Below are 23,155 nucleotides of genomic sequence, written 5' to 3' on the forward strand. Positions count from 1 at the left end.
CAACAACAACAACAACAACAACAACAGGAATAAGTTGACATTATGCAAAACTCAGTTTCTCCATCCTGACGGGCAACTGTTCTCAGTCTTCAATAGCAAAATGCTCCCAGCTTCTGGGGAGGAGCAAAAGGCAGCATGCAACACCCCCCAACACAACTGGAGCACAAGTTACAGTTGCCATGGGGATTCCACCAAAAACATCCTCACCCCCGCACATGGATCAGGGCACACCACCACACAGCACCAGGTCCCCTGGGATTGCTGGCAGACTCTTAACTCATTCAGATCCTGACCTTTTCCAAGACGCAATAAAAAAGATGCAAAGATATAAGATTTGTAATTTACGGGAGAAGCCTCCCCGCCCCCAACCTGATGGCTCCAGCCGGTATGGCTAGATAGACCTACGGTCTGACTCAGTAAAAGCAGCTTCCTATGCCCGAGAGAGACCCTTTTGAGCAGCCTACCAGGTCTACACCAATGTCAGTTTGCTGTAGTCAGTTGCAAGCATTCCCCTGTGGACACGGAAGTGCATGGTCACCCTGCTCCAGCACCCACTTCCTGACAACAGAGTGGTCTGTGAAATTCATCTGTGAAATTCAACAAGAAAGTTGTCTTTGCTACTACCATCTCAGCAAATAAATTACCAAGTGGAGTAAGAGGGCCCTATAATGCTTATGTTTGCACACAGCATCCTCACATGCATTGGGGTATAAATTAAACTTGCCTTAAAGATCAAGCAGTCTTCAGCGCGCTCAGCATAAACCGAGGTGAGCCGGTACTGGTTCTCTGTAGTCATGTCAATCTGGTAGCCGGTCAGCTTGTAGCACACTTTGCGGAACTCCTGGATCTTTGCCCGGAAAACTTCTTTTAAGCGCTGGTTCTTCAGTTCGGCACTCTCCATTTGTTTCTTTAGTTCTGGAAAAGAGGAGACAGTTATGCTTGTAAGTTCTGTATCTTTCTTCCATGGAGGGGGGGGGTAGGTAGGTAGAAGAGGGGTAACCAAAGCAGTAAAGGAACAGAAAGCCCAACCTGAAAAGAGAGCTAGCTTCCATGCAGAGTTTCTGAAGACACTGGAGTCTTAGGCAGCAAATCCCAGCTGCTTTCTATCCTTACACCACTAGGACAGCTCTCAGTTGGAGGGCACTACTGGCCTGATCTGTGCTATGCTGCTTTGCCACCCACATGCGGCCAGAACTGACCCTGAAGCAGTTTGTCCAGCCAGACCCATGTGACTTGGGACCAACAGGGGCCTGGCAAACTGTAGAAAACTCCAGCTCCAAGCTATGTTTTTCAGCCTCAGCAACCCGTTTAATGGAACAAAAGCACAGATGATTTCACCCGTATCTGGTATCTGACCTCCGTCCCTGCCCCTGTCCCTTTGGTTCTCATCAGCCAAAGCCAGTGGCCAACACTCAACCCGTCTTCAGGCTGTGCCTCTGATCTGGGGTCCTTAGTTCTCATTTTCCTAATACAACGCCAGGCCACTGGGGATCATGCCTTCTGCTTTTAGCCCATGTGACCCTCGTCTGTTTTTCCAGAACAAGACCTCAGCTGCTGCATGACAGTTCTCAATCTAGGTCTGGCAGATAAAAACAGATGCATATGCTGAAATGTAGCTGGCAGGGAAATCCAGTAGAGACGAAGGGGGAAACCAAACCCTCTGCCCTCATTGGCATGGAAAGCCATGCAAGCTAAACATTTATTTATTCATAGAAGCATAATCATCATCATCATCATCATCACCTCTACGCTGCCGAGGGTCACAGGGTGGTTTACAACATAAAAACAAAAATACATAACATAGTGATGAACAAAAACAATCCCCCCCCCCAAGCTTAAAAGAGAATAAATTGTTGAATTAGCTGAAGGCCTGGGAGAAGAGGAATGGTTTTGCCTGGTGTCTAAAGATATGTAAGAAGAAGAAGAAGAGTTTGGATTTGATATCGCGCCTTTCACTCCCTTTAAGGAGTCTCAAAGCGGCTCACATTCTCCTTTCCCTTCCTCCCCCACAACAAACACTCTGTGAGGTGAGTGGGGCTGAGAGACTTCAGAGAAGTGTGACTGGCCCAAGGTCACCCAGCAGCTGCATGTGGAGGAGCGGAGACGCGAACCCAGTTCCCCAGATTATGAGACTACTGCTCTTAACCACTACACCACACTGGCTCCTGGGGAGAGCATTGCACAAGAGGGACCTCTCATGGAGGAGACACATGAAGAAGGGCCTCGGATGATGCTTACTGCGTATGGGTCGGTTCATATAGGGAGAGGAAGTCACTGAGATACTGTGGTCCTGGGCCATTTAGGTCTTTGTAAGTCAAAACCAGAAACTAATTGTCAGCCTCAAGCCTGGTTCTAAATGCTATGAACCTGAATGGTCATGCTATCTCGTGTTTCTTTAAGTTGCTCATGAAACTGGCCACGGATAAAACCAGAGTGAGGATTTCAGGGTTGGCAACGTATCATGCAGAACAAGCCAATATGGGTCCAAATGTTAATTGGAAGGCAAGTGGTAATGACTTCCATCTGATATTTTCCAGCATGGATTTAACAACTTGCTGCCACCTTAATCCAGTGTGTATTGATCTGCATTGTTTTATTAGCCTGGGAAATCACAAAGTTAGCGAGTGCTGCAAGATGTGGAAGTAGTGCAGGAGATGGGGAGAGGGAATTTGTGTGCGTTCCAAAGACAAATGAAATTCAGCCCTAGAGGACAGCAGCTCACGGTCCCTCTCCAGTGGCAGAATCCTGGTAAGGAAAACTCCACAGAACTGGCTGCCACTCAACCAGTATTTTATTGCTACCATGTTTGCTGCCCGTGTTGTGAATCCTTCAAGAGGATACACAACAATTACCATGAATCTTTCACCCAAGGTGCTTTCTGAGTAATTAAACCACAATTTATCCCCCCATTAATTACAGAGACGGTCTTAGTTAAATACATGTCAGAGATGCCGCCTACGTCAGCTTGTTTTATCAACAGAACAGTCCAGGGTGAGCAAAGAGATACACATTTCCAGAGAAAACAAACAGAGACACTTATTCTTTGAAACCTCCTGCTTCTCCTCCTGCTTTCTCTCTTTGGCCACATGGTGATTTCAGCCAGATTGATGTGTGCAAAGGCCACTCAAGTTAAACCTGAACATCTGTAGGCATCCAAGGGGTGATTTGGGCTTCCAAATTCTGTTTCACTATTGTATCACTACTAGGACTGCCCTTTATCATTAATTACCGTATTTTTCGCTCTATAAGACGCACCAGACCACAAGACGCACCTAGTTTTGGGAGGAGGAAAACAAGAAAAAAAATATTCTGCATCTCAGAAGCCAGAACAGCAAGAGGGATCGCTGCACAATGGAAGCAGCAATCCCTCTTGCTGTTCTGGCTTCTGGGATAGCTGCGCAGCCTGCATTCGCTCCATAAGACGCACAGACATTTCCCCTTACTTTTTAGGAGGGAAAAAGTGAGTCTTATAGAGCAAAAAATACAGTATACAGCAGCACCAATAAGCATGGCACTTTAAGTATCCAAGAGGACAGGACCCTGTCCCAAGGAGCTTCCCATTTAAAATCTGATTGGAGAGCAGAGTAATCAGGAGAAACAAGCAAGGGAAGAAATATATATATAATATTTCAGTTACGTATATTTGTGTCTAGTTACAGTAAGTCTCCACAAAAAAAGAGCATCTGAGGAAGGGCTTGCAGGATATAAACGAGATGGTATCACAGGTGTGGCAAGTTCAAAAAGTTTGAGAAGGGCAGTCTTATGGTCACCTAGTAAGCACACATTAAACCCAACTGTGCTGCAGAAGCAATTACAGGCTGACTAATTGCCTCGCCCATCCTTTCCCGTAAATTGTCAAAACTTTCTTCTCTTCTTCATCTTGTGTTCCTTTGGGAAATGTTTTATGGATGTCCCCTGGGAGTGAACATCATGCTTTATGCATTTCTCCCACTCGCAGACCAGTGTAAATTCACACACATCTCAGCCAAACACAACAAGCCAGTCGCTTCCTGGGATTGCATCTGTGCATCTGATGCCTTTTCCTGGCTGACTCCAGCCCCTTGATTAATTGAGTAATCAGCAACTGAAATCAAGAGGTTAATTGGCAGCTCTGACCTCAATATTCTCCCAATTCTGCATTCATCTGCCATCCCTAAACCAGAACAATTGAGAATAAAATTCTCACATGAGAAAGAAAAAACAAACCCAAATCTGTTGACCATGTTTCAGTAGCAAGCAATATTTCACCACTGTCAGAGACTGTGTGGGCTTTAATATATCTCAGACGTCCAAATGGGATTTAAAAAAAATAAATTTTAAAAATGTTTGGAATAAACACAATCCAGTCTTAGAGGAGCAAATGTCCTTCTTTCCAGCTGACTGCAGACGTTGCCTTGACCAAAATTTGTAAGATCAAGTACTGAGCATTGCCCTTATTCAAGAGGAGACCTAACAACTCGGAGAAAAGCTGAAGAAGAGGTTAAGTGCTACTTCCTAAAGAGGAGGCTCCCAATCTCCAGCATTCATGTTAGATTCTGTCTACCCAAGGGGGAACAAATAAGTAGCATGTTCTTGCTTCCTTGTCCATGATAGGCAGCACACAGCAAAACTATTTAAAGCTGCTTTTTGCAGAACTGCACTTGAGAAGGCTCCAGAAATGGAATCTCCTTCCAAGGAAACAGAGTTAGATTTCACCCCGGAGTCACTCTTCATTGCAGACAATACACAGAAGTCCACTTACAAGATAGTTCTCTTCATTTGTTGCCACCTGTATGCAACAATCTCAGTGAATTTAAACCACTTACAATTTGCTATTTTAGTTTGGCAAAATGGAAAACACCCAGGACAAAAATAAGAGCACAAGAAAATGAACTGGATCTTACAAATGGGGTGCTTTTTTACTCTGGACTTCAAAAGACTGCCAATCGGCTTTTTACAAATATGGGCCAAAAGGGAGCGTGATGCACTTTATTTAATTTTATTTATTTACAATATTTATAACCTGCCCTTCACCAAGTAGACCCAGGGATGGGTAAAGACATAAATAAAACAGCATGACATAATGTCTAAGATAAACATCATCAAACTTTAAAAACAACAATGAAAACAAAATTCAGAGGATAAAGGTGACTACTTTCTTCTACTACACTTAACAATTTATTACATATATAACTCTTCTTTCCTCCAAGGAGATCAAAGAGGCTTTGGAGTATCTTGGATTATGCTTTAATATATAACAGGGGTTACATATTATAGCTAAAGGGGTGTCACATGGAAGGCGGAGAATGCTCCTTTTCTCCTGCTCTGAAGGGTCCAATGGATTCAAGTCACAAGATTCTGACAAAAAACACAGAAAGAACTTTCTGACAGTAAGAACTGCTCAACAGTGGAACAAGCTCCCTCGGGAGGCTATGGACTCTCCTCCCGTGAAGGTTTCTAAGCAGAGGTTGGATGGCCATCTGTCATGGATGCTTTAGTTGAGATTCCTGCATTGTAACCAGTTGGACTAGATGACCCTCAGAGGACCTTCCAATTCTGCAATTCTGCGATTCTATGAACATGCTCCTCCCAGTGCTTTAAGATCTGTCCACAAGGGCCTGCTCAAGAAGCCATCAACTCCTTGGATGCAAGGTGAGTCTACCAGGAGCAGGTCTTCCTGGGAATTGTGCCAATGTTATAGATTATTATCTTCTTCCAGAAGGCTCACATAGTCCTAACCATCCATCTCCATCTGGAGACAATTAAAAACATTATTGTTGTCACGGCGTGACTTTTTTTATTGAGTTTGGGGCTGCAGGTTTTATCCTATTACTGCTTGGTCTGTTCTGGTAATCATTTTATTATATTAGCAACTTGATGTTGAAAACTAGTTTGAAAATGAAAGTTGGGCAAAATAAAAAAAATCTAGCAATTAAGCAAACAGTGGCGTAATAGGATTTTACACAACAAGGGCACCCCATCTAATCATTTTATTATTATTTAAACATAATTTTATTAATCTAGATTTCCAAGGTAGCCTACAAAAGAGAAGCATAAAACAAATATAAAACAGGTAAAGAAAATCAGAAACAAAAGCAGTTATTGTAGCAACAGTAAAAATACAAAAAGCAGTAGTTATAAATTAAGTTAAAATCCTGGGTAATCTTTTTGTTGTTGATGATTTAAAATGCTTAAAACGTGGCTCTCTGAGCAACCTAGTCAGGTGGCGGCTTATAAATAATAGTAATTATTATTAAGAAAACCTACAGAGTGGCAGGGATATTTAGAGAATGACCTCTGGTGCCAGACTTAACAAACAGGCAGGTTGCACAATACATAGGACTCCTACATCTTGCTTTCTGAAATAGCAAAGTCAGCCATGCCAATGTTTTGCAGGTGTGTGGGTGTGTCTGCATCAGCACCAAGGTATATTTGAAAAATGAAGGGATGTTGGCAACAGAGCTGCCGTTGCCCACTCACAACAGCCAAGAAGGCTGGTTGCTTTTACTCCAAATATTTTCATGAAATTTCCTTTAAATTGAAGCTTTCAAAAGCACTGTTTGAAAACTGGAGTACAGTTATGGGAGCTGTGGCAGCTTTGCATTCTGTTTGCTATACACAGGAAGCACTGTAAACAGAACTTCAATGAGGCCTTCACCTGGGTGAATAAAAAGCAATTAACCAAAAGGCAAAACTATCTGGTTCACACTGGATTTTGTTTTACATTTCAATTATACTTTGTCTTCTTTTTGCAAGAAAGAAATAAATGGTCCGCTTTCAAATGAAATCTCAATGTAGTATTAAAGCCAAATCTATGCATTGATAATACCTTAAAACTGATTTTACCAGCCATCTTTCAGGCCCAAATGAAACAAAATACTTGAGATAGGTGAACAGCCTCCAGAAGGCTGCTAGTCTGAGCAGAAGAATGGAAAGGAGAAATATATTTACTTCTACAAGTGGGAAGACAGCTTGGGAGGAAGGATTCTGAATGAAGAAATGGTAGGGAGTAACAGGGTTAAGTAGACCCTCATCCATTCTGTAAAAGGCTGGTTTTCTATGACAGGATTCAGGGAGACAATATCTACCATTTGAGGTCAAGCATTATAAATGCAGCAACAAGAGGTCATACACAATGTTTATTAATATGGGCTTGTTCCTGAACGTAGTGGCCTGGAAAACTCACAGTCCATCCAAATTGCAGCAATTTAAACCCCCAGTTTGTAAATCAATCCTCCTTGCCCTTAGCAGGAGAAAACAATTTCTATGGGTCAGGGAGAGGAGAACAGACTCCCTGGCATAAACTCTCTACTGCCTTTTTTTGACAGAGAGAGTTGAGAGCTCAAGATGGGATCTTTCACAACACCAAAAGCTTAGTGGGCTTCTCATTTTCCATATGCCTCTGGAAGAAGACATGAGCTAGAGGGCAGGAGATTGTCCTAGAAATGTACTATCTGGGTAGAATTTAAGATTTAAGGATTTAAGATGCTGTTTGACTTTTCCACTGTTGAACGGTTGACATACCATTGATCACAAATTGCTTTTGAAAATTTGCTCTGTTTCGAAAGTGGTTTGTCATACAGCTTTGGGCTCCCCGACTTAGTTTCCAAGATGTTTGGACTCTGGCCAATGTCTTTAGGTAAGCAAACCTGTTCTGAAAAGAGCCTGAGGCAAGGAGAGATAGGGGAGAGGCAGAGAGATGTGGGTGAACAAGATGACATTGATAAAGTTAACCTTATGGATTTATTGAGAAATCAAGATCTCTCAACCATAAACTTTCTTTTTATAATAACTACCCTTCAAACTTTAGTTTCTCTCCTATCCAAACACTCTCTCTATTCATGCAACACTTACATGAACATTAATGAATAATTCACTGTAATTTGAATAAAGTATGGGGTGTGTCTTTTCCACCTTCTAATGAAAATGTCACTGCTTTTGGAACAGAACTTCAGCTGGGGAACCTTTCAGCGATGCTTCACCCAATTAGAGTCTGGTCAATAAGCATATTACTGGCCTTTAGAAAAACATAAGGAACACTGACTTTGACCCAATAAGCTAACTATTGACCAACCTCTCCACAGCAATTCTAATTTGAACGCAACTTCTTAGCTGTGTTGCTTTGTGCCTCAAGAGCAAAGAGGCAACCTAGGAGATGTATAGCAAATCTAGCTCAAGGGAGATCCTTCTTATTTAAAAGCAAATGACCCATATGCTAGTTAAAATGAGGCATTGTTCCAAGAGAGTTTGTCTCCATGGCCCTGTCTAAAAAGAAAAAGTGCATCATGCATTATTAGAGAACCTGCCTCTTTTCCCTCCAAACGATGCTGTTGGGAAATATTTAGCAAACCAAGTGTGGTGGTGAGCCGTACTCCTGTTCACTGTTCCCATCAACCATCCATGCCTTCCTCCGCAATGCTCCATTTCATCACTGCCCCTGTCCTGCCCATCAGTCACCATTCTGTGGCCACTGAAAATGTTGTAGAGTCCCCGTCCCCCCAGCCAACTTGGGGTTTCGTTTTCAAACACTTTTTGCACTTTGCAAACCTTGGTGCTCCTTCAGTCTGCTGATACCTCTCTCATTTGTGTGAATGGTGCCATTTTGGTTAACTGAACAACAGCAGTCACACCTGGAGACTGGAAATGGGGGGGAGAGAATTCCATTCCACAACATATAGGAGTCTTCCTAATTACTATTGTCAGGCAAAAGGTTCTTCTGGTCCAGTACCTATAAACTTCATGAGCAGATGTGATTTCTGTATACCGGGGCAAACGCTGGGAGGCAGACCAGTATGATGATACTGTCTCTACATACGGATTTTTTAAAAAGCTATTGCTACTTCATATGTCATGGCCTCTGCCCGTTTCTCCACAAATCTCTGCACAGACTTGTTTACAGCCATTGTTCTCTGCACCTATAAACTCTCACCCACCTATTCTATTTATTCCACTACTCCAGAAATTAGAATTATTTTCTTATGCTGCCCTTTGAGCTACTGAGTCACTCCCCCTGCTTAAGACTTGAGCTGAAAGCTTATCTCTAGGCTTAGTTAATGACACAAAGAGTTTTGCAATACTGTGCAAAGGACACTGTATAAAAACAAACTGCATTATATTAAGCAAAAGCTAATAGGAGAGGAGGCAGAATCTCTTCTGATCTACACATATTGATGACCTTATCTCAAAAGAGATAAAATTCACTTGTTCATTTTATGGGACTCTTTTAGATCTGCAATGGAGTACTGGGGGAATGCTGTCACACAGTATACATGGCACATTTCTATAGTTCCTACATGGTTGAGCAAACTTGAATAAGTCTTGCATTTCAGCAGTGAATTTGTTTATTTACTAAACTAACAGAAAACTGCTTCAAATTAACCTGTCTTGGCCTCTGCTGTCTTTGACAAAAAGCTCTCAATATATTGCTCTATGATTCTTCTTGGTGTGGTTTAGTTTCTACTTTGCTATTTTCATTATTCCTCCAACCTGTAGGCACCGTCAGATAACCTGAGGCCCAAACAGCCAGGTAGGTGTCTCTGGCCCAAGCCAAAACTCAAAAGATCAAATTGGACATAGATAAAGCAGTAATTCACTCCCTCAAGTCTTGAGCAGAGGTATTACCAAGCTCTAATAACTTAGCTGTGTCTCAGTGGAAGCACCAGGAACTAGACTAGGGTATGCATGTCTTTGAAGTCAAGCCACATGGTTTACAAACGAGCCAGACGTCCTTCTCTTTGTCAGCTGACTAGTTCCTATCCTTTGCCACAGACATAATGGGCTGATCCCACCATCAGCTATGTAAGTCAACTTTACTCAAAGGTCAGATTGCGATTTTATATTCACATGCATGGCTCAAACTAATGGAATTGCTTCCACTGCGAACATTGAGGCATCAAGGCCGCTCTACCCTCTCAGCAGGACCAAAGGGCACCGCATTCCGGCAAAAGCATCACTCTATAATTTTGAGGTAGGCTTTCTTGGCTTATCCTCTGGGAAGCCATCAGAAATTCTCTTGCCCTAATTCAACTCCTCCAAATTCCTGCCATTGCGTTGAAGTGAAACATGTCTCAAGCTCAGAAATCTCAAAGACTCTTGTCAACCATTCACGCTTGCCCCAAACCCTCTTTTGCTCCTTTCGTTGCATCTAACTGGCTTGCCTTCTGCACAGAACAGCTCCTCTGGGCCCACTTTTAGATGACGGCCCCCTGACCTCTTTGCTCAAGCCCAGATCAGGAGGTTCTGCTCCCTGTTTATTGGAATATTTGTCATGTTCTCCTTCGCTTCCTGGAGTCCACTTTATGAAAACAATCATTTAAGGACAATACTGCTGAGGCAGAGCAAATCTGATGGTTCACAGAGGAGAGAAACAGAAAGAAAAGAGCAACATGGGGGGGGGGGGAGTTCTGCCGAAGAACAAAAGTGCCAGAAAGGAACACAGGGGAAAGCAATCACATCTTCGACTCCAAGAGTAGGAAGATGCTTGGAAGGCTTTCAGTCATGCCTCTGTGTCTTTGGAGCTCATGCACCTCTGCAGGTAACCTGTTCCCTCAAGCATGACTCTGCAAGAGAGAGATTATTCTCAGACACATGCACAAAGATCGGCAAAGTCCACCAACTCCGCTGCAACCACCCCCAAACCAGCCTCACTTGGACTTGGCCAACCCCACTGGTAGGCTGAAAATCTGGAACGTAGCATCCGCAGTGCCATGCCACGCTGAGACTCATTTGCAGCCGATGCATTATTCATCACATGCTCACTTCAAAAACTATTTCAGTTTTAAATTTTTAAATATTTAATAATTGTGTATTAAATATTCATGTGATTTTATTAGAAAATTTGGAGGAAGTTTGGCAGCAAGGATCTAATTGTTAAGTTTATCATTGGGAACTGATTGGGTGCCCATAGAAGCCTCAGAGTTTATTAAGGGAAGGAGAGAGGCAAGTAAATTCCCAAATGCTCAGGGAACTGAGGAAGGCTGCAGAGCACAAACAACCTCTGCTAAGTGGACTGTCTGAGATTGTGTGCCTATTGATCTCTCTGTAGATAGACGGAATATAGTAAGGGACAGCCCTCCTAATAGTTAACAGTTTGCCCATCCATCTGGCTAGGGAATGTTTAGTTTAGTTAGACAGGGTGGGCGTTGGCCAAGGCTAAGAAGGTCCCTCAAACACATTGAAGAACTGGGGCTCTTTGGTCCAAGAGTGGGGAACAAGAGCAGTTCTAAGTCCTGTCCCCTAAAAGGGACTGAGTATGCTCTGAGGGAATGAATGAATGAATGTCCTTGCTGGGCCTGGTTCTGCTGCCCACTCACTCATGTATCTAGCTACTGGCTTAAACCTTAATCGTAGGATGTTGGGAAGAAGTGAAGGGCTTGCTTAGACTAGAGATGGAGATTCTTTTTTAGTCTTGCAGCTGCATCTTCCATCCATAGGCATCCATCCGTAGGCCAGTAGTTGGTGAAGTCACAGATAAAAGGGAGCAGAGCAACAAATTAAATTTTACCTTTGTGCAGTAAGCTAGTTTACACACACACACACAAACACCTCTCTATCCTCCATTCAAACAAGCAAGAGGTATTAACAGAGTTCAAGGACACACACTGACCAGGCCAAAAAAAATTTAAAAAATTGGAATGCGAAAATGGGGTGAGAGGCTAGATAGAGAGACCTGGGAGCCACATTTGACACACACCTCCACCAGATCTGAGGCTCCCTGCTACTGGCTTCAAAATCTGTTCTATTAGGCAAATGAAGTGAAAAGTCTCAAACTTTCTTACAAATGCTTTGAATCAAATTTGCCACACTGTCCTATGTAACTTTGAGTTGCTCTAAGTCATGAAACAGAGAAAAGATGGAACCAAAGTGAGGATTTTAAAGTCGATTATTATTATTATTATTATTATTATTATTATTATTATTATATATTTATTTATACCCCACCTGAAATAATTACAATTAAAACAGCATGGCACTAGCCCTTTCATTAAAAGCAGACAATTCCCAAAGGCCTATTGGAACAAAAAAGTCTTCACCAACTGGCAGAAGGACAAGGAGTGAGCTAGTCTGGGCAGGTTCGTAGGAGGGAATAGGGTCTTTCAGATGGCTTGGACCTAAGCCATGTAGAGCTTTATAGGTCATAACCAGTCCTTTGAATTCTGACTATAAACAGACCAGTAGCCAGTTGAGCTGCTGTAGCAAGCAGTCATATGGCCCCTATAACCAGCTATGGTCAGCAACATGGCTGCAGTTCTTTAAGCCAGTTGAGGTTTCTGAGCACTTTTCAAAGGCAGCCTCACATAAAGTGCATTAGAGTAAACCAAGCAGGATATAACTAAGGTGTGTATCACTGTGATCAAATCAGACATCTCAAGGAATGAGCACAGCTGGTGCACTAGTTTTAACTGCGCAAATGCACTCCTGACCACCACAGAGACCTGGGCATTCATGCTCAGGGCTGAGTCCAGCAGCACAACTGAACTGCGAACCTGTGCCTTCAGGGTTCCTGTGGATAACGTATCATGCACAGTAGGAGCCCAAATAGAAACTGGAAGGCAGGGGGAACAGCGTTTATTTCCCCTCCTCTTTCTAACTAAAGCCTCAGGCACTATGGGGTTTTTTTTGGGGGGGGGTCAAGTAAAATTGTTTTTAAGTTTACTTAGTTTGCTTCTCCTTTTTATTGCAGTACCAAAATGTGTGGAGACTTCACAGGTAAGTTGTGTATCATAATTATAGACAGGTGAGGTGAAAGACAAGACTAGCACAGAATACAGGATGCAGGTATGGAGCTGTTTAGAACGTACCGTATTTTTCACTCTATAAGACGCACCAGACCACAAGAAGCACCTATTTTTTGGAGGAGGAAAACAAGAAAAAAAAATATTCTGAATCTCAGAAGCCAGAACAGCAAGAGGGATCGCTGTGCAGCGAAAGCAGCAATCCCTCTTGCTGTTCTGGCTTCTGGGATAGCTGCATAGCCTGCATTCGCTTCATAAGACGCACACACATTTCCCCTTACTTTTTAGGAGGGAAAAAGTGAGTCTTATAGAGCAAAAAATACGGTAGGTTTTTTATCTTCAGGCTACAAGAAGCTTAACAAGAGCTCCCTAAGTTTCTTAGTCTTCATTACTGAAGCCAAGCACAAGCAGTGAGAACCAGAAACTTATTCCTCAAGAAAATCATCAAATTGTCAAGACTCTCAGGATGCTACCCACTGATATACCAAAGATGTTAACAAAACAAAACCTTGAAAACCTCTCATGGTATTTCTCACATTACTCATATTAGGAAATGCAGTTCTGTGGGGAAATGGCAAATCTGGATTATCTGCAGTGAGTCAGCATGTGATACACAGTGAGAATTCATCTTAAATTAGCTCTGCACTATGCGTGATGCATGCTTATGAGACATTTACAAGATGCAAACAGTAGATGTGGAACAACACCTTCATTCAAAAGGCCGACGAGTGTTGGGCCCATTGAGATAAATGCTAGCAGACTGTGATGCATAAGACCAAATGCCAGGATGTTCATATATAACAAGGCATGTGGCTTTCCCCTATTCTCTATGCACAGTGGCTTTCAGTATCAGTTTGTCTGCTGAGGAACCCCAGAGAATTCCTGTTATAAATGATACTTTGGGGGGGGGGGTATCAAAAAAAAAATCAAAATCAAAATTTATTTATTTTTTACTTGGGGGGGGGGTATTCTATGGTGTATTCTCAGTTCCCATGGGGCAATGGCCAAACCTAATGCATTTGGTACCCTGCATGAACTGAGAAGGCACACTCAAGCACACTCCTAACACTCCTGTACTATGCAATGCAGGGAAAGACCAGTTGTGATGAAAAAGATGAATTTCAAATAAACTTGTATGCAATTAACAACTATCTCATTGAAGAATCCCGGGGTTCTCCCAAACAGATTAAAAACAACTCCTGTAAAACAGTGGTTGAATATAGATGTGGGATGCTTCACATTTACGCTACATTTGAGCTGGATTCACGGAAGCATCTCCCATGTCTTTCTACAGAACTTCTACCTCCATTTTCTTTTGAACAGAAGGCTTTGTTTCAACCCTGATCCACGAAGAGAGGGAGCCCACTTTCCCATATCTCTCTCTGTTATGAATGTGCCTTCCCTATTGCGCCATAAATTGCACGGTTTACACAAAAGATGTCATGTAAGCCCTAAAATTATATGCAAATGAACAGACTCATTCTTCACATCTTACAAAGACGCTGCTGGCTCTCCAGCAGCCGTGTTAGATAAGTTCTGTGCCAGCTTTCAAACAAGGGGCATATCCATATTATTAACGTCTCACTAAAGCAAACAGTTTGTCACCTTTCATAAAAATTATCTGAAAAAGCACCAGCAATTATCCCCCAAAGAGATTACTGGTTGGCTACATCCTAGGGTTGTGGTTTGGGAGCGAAGTGACATAATATTCACTGGGAAGCTCCCCAAGTCAAAAGGAACATCAAGCAAAAGCTAGTCTAGACACCCACAGAAAAAGGAAAACTGAACAAGCTTTCTTGATCATCTGTGCGAGGAGGCTGGGAGACGGGAAGACAATTACATTTCAAGCAGGCAACTTCAAAGGGCACTGTCTATTAGCTACCATGTGGAGAATGGGGTTGCATGTTTTGGTTCCTTTTAACTGACAGATAAATCAAGGAAAAAAACTGGTTAACTCCCTTGTTTAGCACCATTGTTTTGAAGGCTATTTTCGTTCTGATGTATCCCTTAACAGGAAATAATAAAAAGAGCATTTATTATTTCCTTTCATACATTAATACCTGACATTTCTCCCATCTTGGAACCCAAGACAGCACACACATGGTTCCCGGGGGGAATTAGTTCCAAAAGCATCAAATAAGAAGATGCCCTGGATCCTGAACCATCAGGGTACTCATGACATCACACCCAGACAACTTCATCCAGTGGTTTCATGTAAATGTTGACCAAGATTCTGGCCTGTAGAAAGTAGTAGTCCCCCAGCAACATCGTACTGACTTGACCATACAGGTACAAATGGAGCCTCTGCAGCACAGAGACTCCGATAGCCAGTCCAGAAAGGTACCATGGAATAAGTTGCTGTTAACTTTATTTTATTATCACTTGATTTTATTTATTGACATAGTAAGTCACCCTGGTAATATTTATGTTCAGGGGTGGGTTACAAATTACAAAAAAAGCAAAGACAGACCTGTACTCCACCAATCTGTATGCAGCCCAACTTCTATACAGTGGTACCTCAGGTTACAGACGCTTCAGGTTACATACGCTTCAGGTTACAGACTCTGCTAACCCAGAAGTAGTACCGCAGGTTAAGAACTTTGCTTCAGGATGAGAACAGAAATTGTGCTTCGGAGGCGCGGCGGCAGTGGGAGGCCCCATTAGCTAAAGTGGTGCTTTAGGTTAAGAACAGTTTCAGGTTAAGAATGGACCTCCAGGACGAATTAAGTTCTTAACCCAAGGTAACACTATATTTGACATGCACACAGGTTTTACAGATCCAAAGAGGAAACAAAACAATGGAGGGTTATTGAGCCTTTAAAGGGTTACTAAACATGAGCGTGCTTTGCTTTGTTGATCTGGACTGCTATAAGGTGATTAGCCTCAACACTGAAGGAGCACTTCTGGGAGTTCTCGGTCCACATACTGCTTGAGCCTTCCTTGAAGAATTTTAAGCATAACCTTGCTAGCGTGTGAAATGAGTGCAATTGTGCGGTGGTTGGAGCATTCTTTAGCACTGCCCTTCTTTGGGATTGGGATGTAGACTGACCTTCTCCAATCTTCTGGCCACTGCTGAGTTTTCCAAACTTGCTGGCATATTGAGTGTAGCACCTTAACAGCATCATCTTTTAAAATGTTAAATAGTTCAGCTGGAATACCATCACTTCCACTGGCCTTGTTATTTGCAATGCTTTCTAAGGCCCATTTGACTTCACTCTCCAGGATGTCTGGCTCAAGGTCAGCAACCACACTACCTGGGGTGTACGAGACATCCATATCTTTCTGGTATAATTCCTCTGTGTATTCTTGCCACCTCTTCTTGATGTCTTCTGCTTCTGTTAGGTCCTTATCACTTTTGTCCTTTATTATGGTAATCTTTGAACGAAATGTTCCTTTCATATCTCCAATTTTCTTGAACAGATCTCTGGTTCTTCCCATTCTGATGTTTTCCTCTATTTCTTTGCATTGCTCATTTAGAAGAGTCGGACACGACTGAACGACTAAACAACAACAACAACTGAAGGAGCACCAGTCCTTAGTGATGTTTCTTTTTTTAAGTCCTGTAAGTGAAACCGGCTGCCATACAAGGCCTTGCCCAATGTTTCTGGAAATCTGCAAGAAGCAAAATTTACAGTACAGTTTCACAGCAAAAGCATATGATGGGAAGAGCTTAAAAAAAGATATTTAAAAAGCAACCCTTTTCTACAGGTAACAGAAATCCAGTCAATTTCAAGGAAGCTGCTTAAGGAACATGATTTTCACAGGAGTACAATCCACCACCAACAAGGAATGCAGAAAAACAGTATAGTTTTCTGGGTAGGAGAAAAGCGGCAGTGCTCAGAAAAGGGATTGCGCTTTAACCCATGCTCTGAAAGTAAAACATAGTTTGTTTTGTTTTACTTATTAGAATAATTGCAATAAAGGATCAAGAAACAAATCCTACAAGGGAAACTGTGCTGGTGGAAGTGATTTTGGCTGGAGCTGAACCAATGTTGCTATCTACCAGCTAGAAGATATATTCTATTGAATCATAAGCTTTGACTCCAACATTCCTTTTGGTATGCAATTTTAGAGTAAAATTCAGCAGCAGAATACTTTTTCTAAGATGTCCAAGGTTGTTGGCTCACTTTCCTTGCTCTTAGGGCAAAAAGCAAGAGCTGATCATGTTAATTCCTTTACTGTTATTCAGATATCTTAGTTTAAGGCTATATATCAAGGAAAGATATACAACAGAGAATTTGGATGACTTGAGGACAGTTCTCATGATTGTGGAAGTAAACTAAAGCCCATAACTGTTAAAGGCTCAGGAAGCAATTTGGGTAAGTTTAGGTGGTGATGGTTGTGGTGAAGGGGATGGATTCCAGTAGAGCTTCTCCACCCATCACAGTTCATGATTCTTCTCTCAAGCAGCTCTTAAGGGTGGACAAAGAGGTTGGGCAATGCAGACACTGATGTTAAACTTAGGCCATATTTATAGAGCCCTCTGAAGTAGACAAGTTGTTTAAAGAATTGCAAAAACAAACAAACAATCATGATGAAGACTTCCAGGCATCTGGCAAAAGACGGTCGTAAATGTTACAAGCACATCTTCTCCTAGCTAGTTGTAAAACCATTAAAATACACAATTAGCTAACGAGGGGAGAGTACACACTGGGAGTTAAACTAGATCCAAATAAGATGTTTCTAGGTGGACAGGACTGAACAGTGACACACGTTCAAATGAAAATGTTATCTAGAGGTTTATTTGATGTGTTCAATATTTTATTTTTTAAAAATATTACTGAGGTTACCGCATTCTGGAGACATGACAAGCTCCCGGGATAAAGGAAAATCCTGGTAGTCATGTCACATTTAGCAAGTCAAAGATATGTTTGTATAAGGCTGTAGAAGGCTAAATCCATTTTACATGCTGTATGTATTATTAATTTCTGACAGTGGGCTTAGAAAAACCTAATTCCCTGGAATACGGGTTTCCTTTGAGCAGAGGGAAGTCTTTTCAAAACTCATCTTTTATTGACTGAGTCATTTTAGAGTCAATCTGTCTGCTTTCGGCAAGACAAGAGTTTTAAATCTTCTCTCTTTTCTTCCTCCTTTTTGAATCGTGGCAAGTCTATTAAAACCTGCTAATGTATGCAGCAAGGCCTCTGATTTGAAATGTAATGAATTCTTCAGATAGTGACAGATTAGGGGGAGGGGGTAAGAGATGATGAAAACAGCCAGCCCCCCTCCCCCTAAAAAAGGCAACTGTCCTAGAAAGGGGTGAGTGGAGAGTTAGGGTGAACGTGGAAGATTAACACTTCTCACTCCAGAAGAACATTCCAGCTCCAAACAGCATAGCACATTACTATACGGTTGCACAGAATATCCAGGCTTGCCTGAGGCCAAATGAGACAAGTCATATGAATCAATTTGCAATCTCTTTCCCTATCCATATATCTATCTATCTGCGCATATACTTTTTAAAGGATCAAACAGCACTTCAGACAAGTTTGCTCTGGATCCTGGAAGCAGGCAGTTAATCAGTAAAAACCACTTACACTACAGTGACAAATGTAACAGAAATATTCAAGACTTCAGGCAAAACATTTTGACTTCTGCCTTCACCTGATCTGACTTGGATATCATACAATCAAGAATTTACCAAGAGTACAAAAGCAGCATAACATCTTATTAGTCATTTTTAATAATGCTCTGGGAAGAGACAGCACCAAATACAGTAATAGTAGAAAGAATCACAAAAGTATTACATAGTTGCCTGTCTGATTTTAGCCACCCATCAGAGTTTGAAGCCCTGTCATATCCATATACTGGTGGAGAGTCACTGGTGGTGAACACAACACTGGCAACTCCCAATTTACGCAGGGGTAAATTGGAACCACACCAAGGGACCACACATCTAAGTGAAATCACGTGATTTGAAACACCACTGAAAAAGCCTGCAAACACCCTTTTCTGCCCCCACCCTGCTTCGTTCCACCACTTTTTGTGTCATTTTCAGGTCACTTCCGGGTTTGGTGCAATGCACAGGTGCCCAGCTGCTTAGCTATGGGATGCACCTAAAACGTTCGCTTCCTGCTCTCATTTCAAAGGCAGCTTGCAACTGTTCCACTCCGGAGAGGGGGAAAGTATTAAAGGGGAACTGCAGGGATTTTGTACTTGAAAACAACTACAGAGAATTCCACTTAATCATAACACTGTAAACAAGGAAGTTAAGGCAGTATTTAAAAATATCTGAACATGTTTCAAAATCCCCACTGACTTAAATTAGGCAGCTGTGTAATCACGGGTCCTGCAATTTTAATGAAAATACCAAAAGGAAATGCAGAGTTGATTAAACTTATTAGCAGGGAAAGATAAGATCAGGGAGCAGCAGCTAAGCACATGAGCGCAAGGTTCCCCCTACCCATTTGCATCCAAACACCCAAAGTTGGCATAGACTAGCTTGTCTCCTCATTTCTAGTGCTTTGAGTTTTCCCTAACTGCTGTTGTAACCTTCCTCCCTTGATGCATATCATTAAGCGCCGTTCTTCTGAGAATAACTAGTGATTCAAGTCAGGATTTACATTGGATCAAGCAATTGGATCAACTACTTGATATTCCACTACAGTATTCATTTAACATTCTTTGGGAGCATGTTATATACACTTAATTAGTCAATGTTTATACACTACTAGTAGATACACATCACCATGTTGCCCCCATTTTCAAAAAGGGGGGAGGAAGGAAGACCCAGGTGACTACCAACTGGTGAGCTTGACATCCATACCAGGGAAGGTCCTAGAACAGATAATTCAACAGTCGGCCTGTGAGCATTTAGAAAAGGATGCTGTGATTACTAAGACCCAGCTTGGGTTTCTCGGGATTCTTGCCAGACCAATCTGATTCCCCCCCTTTTTTTTATGGAATTACAAACCTGGTGAATCAGGGAAATGTTGAGGACATAGTGTATTTTGATTTTAGTAAGGTTTTTGACAAAGTCTCCCATCATATTCTTGCAAGGAAGCTGGTAAAATGTTGATTGAATGAGGTTACTGTTCGGTGGATTTGTAGCTGGTTGACTGACCGAACCCAGAGTACTCATTAATGGTTCCTCACCATCCTGGAAAAAAGTGACAAGTGGGGTGCCACAGGGTTCTGTCCTGGGCCCACTGCTGTTCAACGGCTTTATAAATGACTTGGATGAAATAATTGAGGGGGTGCTCATCAAATTTGCAGATGACACCAAAGTGGGAGGGATAGCTAATGCTGCAGAAAACAGAATCAGAATTCAGAAGACAGAATCAGAATTCAAAATGACCTTAAAAACTGGAGAACTGGGAACAAGCTAACAAAATGAATAAGTTCTGCACTTAGGCAGGAAGAACCAAATGCACAAATATAGGATGGGGGACACCTGACTTACTAGTAGTACATGTGAAAAGGATCTAAGGGTCTTGGTGGATTTAAGAAGGATGTTGACAAGCTGGAAAGGGCAACCAAGATGATCAAGGGTCTGGAAACCAAGCCTTATGAGGAATGGTTGAAGGAGCTGGGTATGTTTAGTCTGGAAAAGAGGAGACTGAGAGGAGATACGATGATGATGATGTTGTTGTTGTTGTTTAGTCGTTTAGTCGTGTCCGACTCTTCGTGACCCCATGGACCAGAGCATGCCAGGCACCCCTGTCTTCCACTGCCTCCCGCAGTTTGGTCAAACTCATGCTGGTAGCTTCGAGAACACTATCCAACTATCTCGTCCTCTGTCGTCCCCTTCTCCTTGTGCCCTCCATCTTTCCCAACATCAGGGTCTTTTCCAGGGAGTCTTCTCTTCTCATGTGGTGGCCAAAGTAATTGAGCCTCAGCTTCACGATCTGTCCTTCCAGTGAGCACTCAGGGCTGATTTCCTTAAGAATGGAGAGGTTTGATCTTCTTGCAGTCCATGGGACTCTCAAGAGTCTCCTCCAGCACCATAATTGAAAAAGGAGATACAATAATCATCTTCAAATATGTTAAGGGCTGCCACATGGAAGAGGGGGAATGCTTGTTTTCTCCTGCTCTGGAGGAGACACAAACCAATGGCTTTAAGTTAAAAGAACGGAGATTCCGACCAAACATTTGGAAAAACTTTCTAACAGTAAAAGCTGTTCAGCAGTGGACTAGACTCCCACAAGAGGGGCTGGACTCTCCTTCTTTGGAAGTTTTTAAGCAGAGGTTGGATGGCCATCTTTCATGGATGCTTTAGCTGAGATTCCTGCATTGCAGGGGGTTGGACTCTATGATTCTATGGAAGGCCCAAGTAGCGTGATTGGCAATGGAGGAAGTCCACCATTTTATGGCAATATAAATAAGAGCTAAGTGGAGGGTGCTCCACATGAATACCTCTCCAGATAGAGCCCACAGAGTGGGTGCTATGTCTACATTTGGTGGTAAACATTTCTCAACCTAAGTGAGAGTTGTTATGCAATTCTCTTGGCATGAAATGTTCAGATTTTTTGCTGAATGTAGATTATTAGAGGACTAACTGTATTTTTATAGGTGTGTTCCTTCTAGCCACCCTTCCCCAATCTGTTGCCCTTCAAATATTGTCGGACTCAACTCCCATCAGCCCCAGAAAGCAAGGATTATGGGAATTGCAGTCCAAAACATCGGGAAGGCACCAGGCTGGGGTTGGATGATTTTTTTAAAAAATCATTAATTTAGTTTTTATGTGTGTATATATGTGTGGTGTGGCCACGATAACTCAAGAATGAACCAATATTGGAACATAGGAGCATTGTAGCACAAGGATGAACTGGTTTCTTTTTGGAGAGAAAACCACAATGGGAAGTGGACTAAACTGGGGTTAAGGAAGAGGAACATCAATTCCTCCAAACTTCTGTGATAATGTGTCTCTCTTCCAGGAGGTACTTTTGCCTTCCAGCTTTGCAGCTACAATCACTGGGGATGAAAATGCCTGGAAGTGCCTTAAAGGAAAACAGTACGAGGAATGAAGTAATGACCAGTCCAAACATTTAGGCAGCAGCAAAGTGCAGCTGAGAGGTACCGTATTTTTCCCTCTATAACACACAGATTTTTTCCTCCTAAAAAGGAAGGGGAAATGTCTGTGCGTGTTATTGAGCGAATGTGTGGTCCCTGGAGCCGAAAAATCAGGCAAAAATCAAATTGCGCGTCACGGAGAAGGGAAACCTGAAAAGAGGAAGTTGCTGCTTTCCTGCATTCTGCCTCAGGGTCTTACTGCCCATCCGCTTGTGTTTCGTTGCTGTGTTTGCTCAAACGGAACAAAGAGTAGGCAAATCCCCTCCCCTCCGGGAAAGCAGAGACAGAGAGAGAGGGCTGGCTTGGGTGGGGGGGAAAATTTTGCCTTTCTTTCCTCCCTCCCGTTAAATCCCTCTCCTGCATTCTTAGCCAACTGCTTCTCTGCACATAGCGTGTCCATGGCTACAGCCTGCCCCCCAAAAATCACGCACCCACTGTTGCCTGGGGCTGCAATGGTGCAAAAACGTGGTTACAAAGCACAGATCCACAGGGATTCTCAGGATGTTTGCATTGGGTCACCCCAAATTCACCATCAGATCACATGTCTGTGGCCACAGCATGAAGCACAAAAATGATACATCCACTGTTTCATTCAGAATTTCCCCCCCCCCTTGTTTTCCTCCTATAAAAATGATGTGCGTGCTATGGTCAGGTGCGTGTTATAGAGCGAAAAATACGGTAATAGAGTGGTATGTGCTGGGAAATTGCCACAGGTCACTGGATGTTGGAAATATTCAAGAGAGTACAGGAGATGGGTACACCAGTACATGTTCTAGTGCTTCTTACTTTACAAGATGGCGCAGGCGTTGAGATCAGCAGAAGAGGCACTTCCTGACCATCAGTGGGATGGTTTGTTGTATGGTGACGTGAGAAAGAGCCTGCTCTGTAGTGACACTCTGGCTTTGGAATTCTCTACTGTTAGAAGCATAGTTAGCCTCGACTTTGCTTACTTTTCGGCAGCAAACGAAAATAAATCTGTTCATCACGGCTTTTGATTAGACTCTCCAACGTTTCGAGAGTGGAGAGCATCATTTCTATTGCTGTATTTTCATTGCATTTGAAATACGTTTTATTGTTTCAAGTAGCTTTATTGATCACTTCTATTTTTAGCTGTATATTACCCATTATTTTCTAAACTGGCTTGTGATTTGTCTGAATGAAAGGAGATTTAGACATTCAACAAATAAATAAAAAAGAGTAACAAAAACACTGGTTTTTTTAAACACTGTTAAAGATATCAGCACTCTTAGATGGAGCCCAATGACTTTCAAAGTAGGAAATTTCATTCATTGCAGCTTTCCCTGCACAAATGCCAGTCAGCACCACATTCTGTTTTCCTTGCATCTTCCACCACTGAATCTGTGGCTTGGTTGCTAGACTACATCCTCCTTCATAACCACTATATATATATTTTTGAAGTAGCCAGTACT

At 42.4% G+C, this 23,155-nt stretch overlaps 1 protein-coding gene across 1 annotated transcript in view; it reads right to left on the reverse strand.

The window, feature by feature from the left end:
• MAD1L1 (mitotic arrest deficient 1 like 1) overlaps window positions 1-23,155 on the reverse strand; it is a 436,479-nt gene that overhangs the window by 124,663 nt on the left and 288,661 nt on the right. The window contains exon 17 of the mRNA XM_083413484.1: window positions 725-915. Within this exon, the coding sequence (XP_083269610.1) occupies window positions 725-915 (191 nt within the window). The remainder of the gene's footprint in view (window positions 1-724; window positions 916-23,155) is intronic.

The sequence above is a fragment of the Podarcis tiliguerta genome (genome assembly GCF_965153285.1).
Source record: "Podarcis tiliguerta genome assembly, chromosome: 14".
Taxonomy (NCBI): Eukaryota; Metazoa; Chordata; class Lepidosauria; order Squamata; family Lacertidae; genus Podarcis; species Podarcis tiliguerta.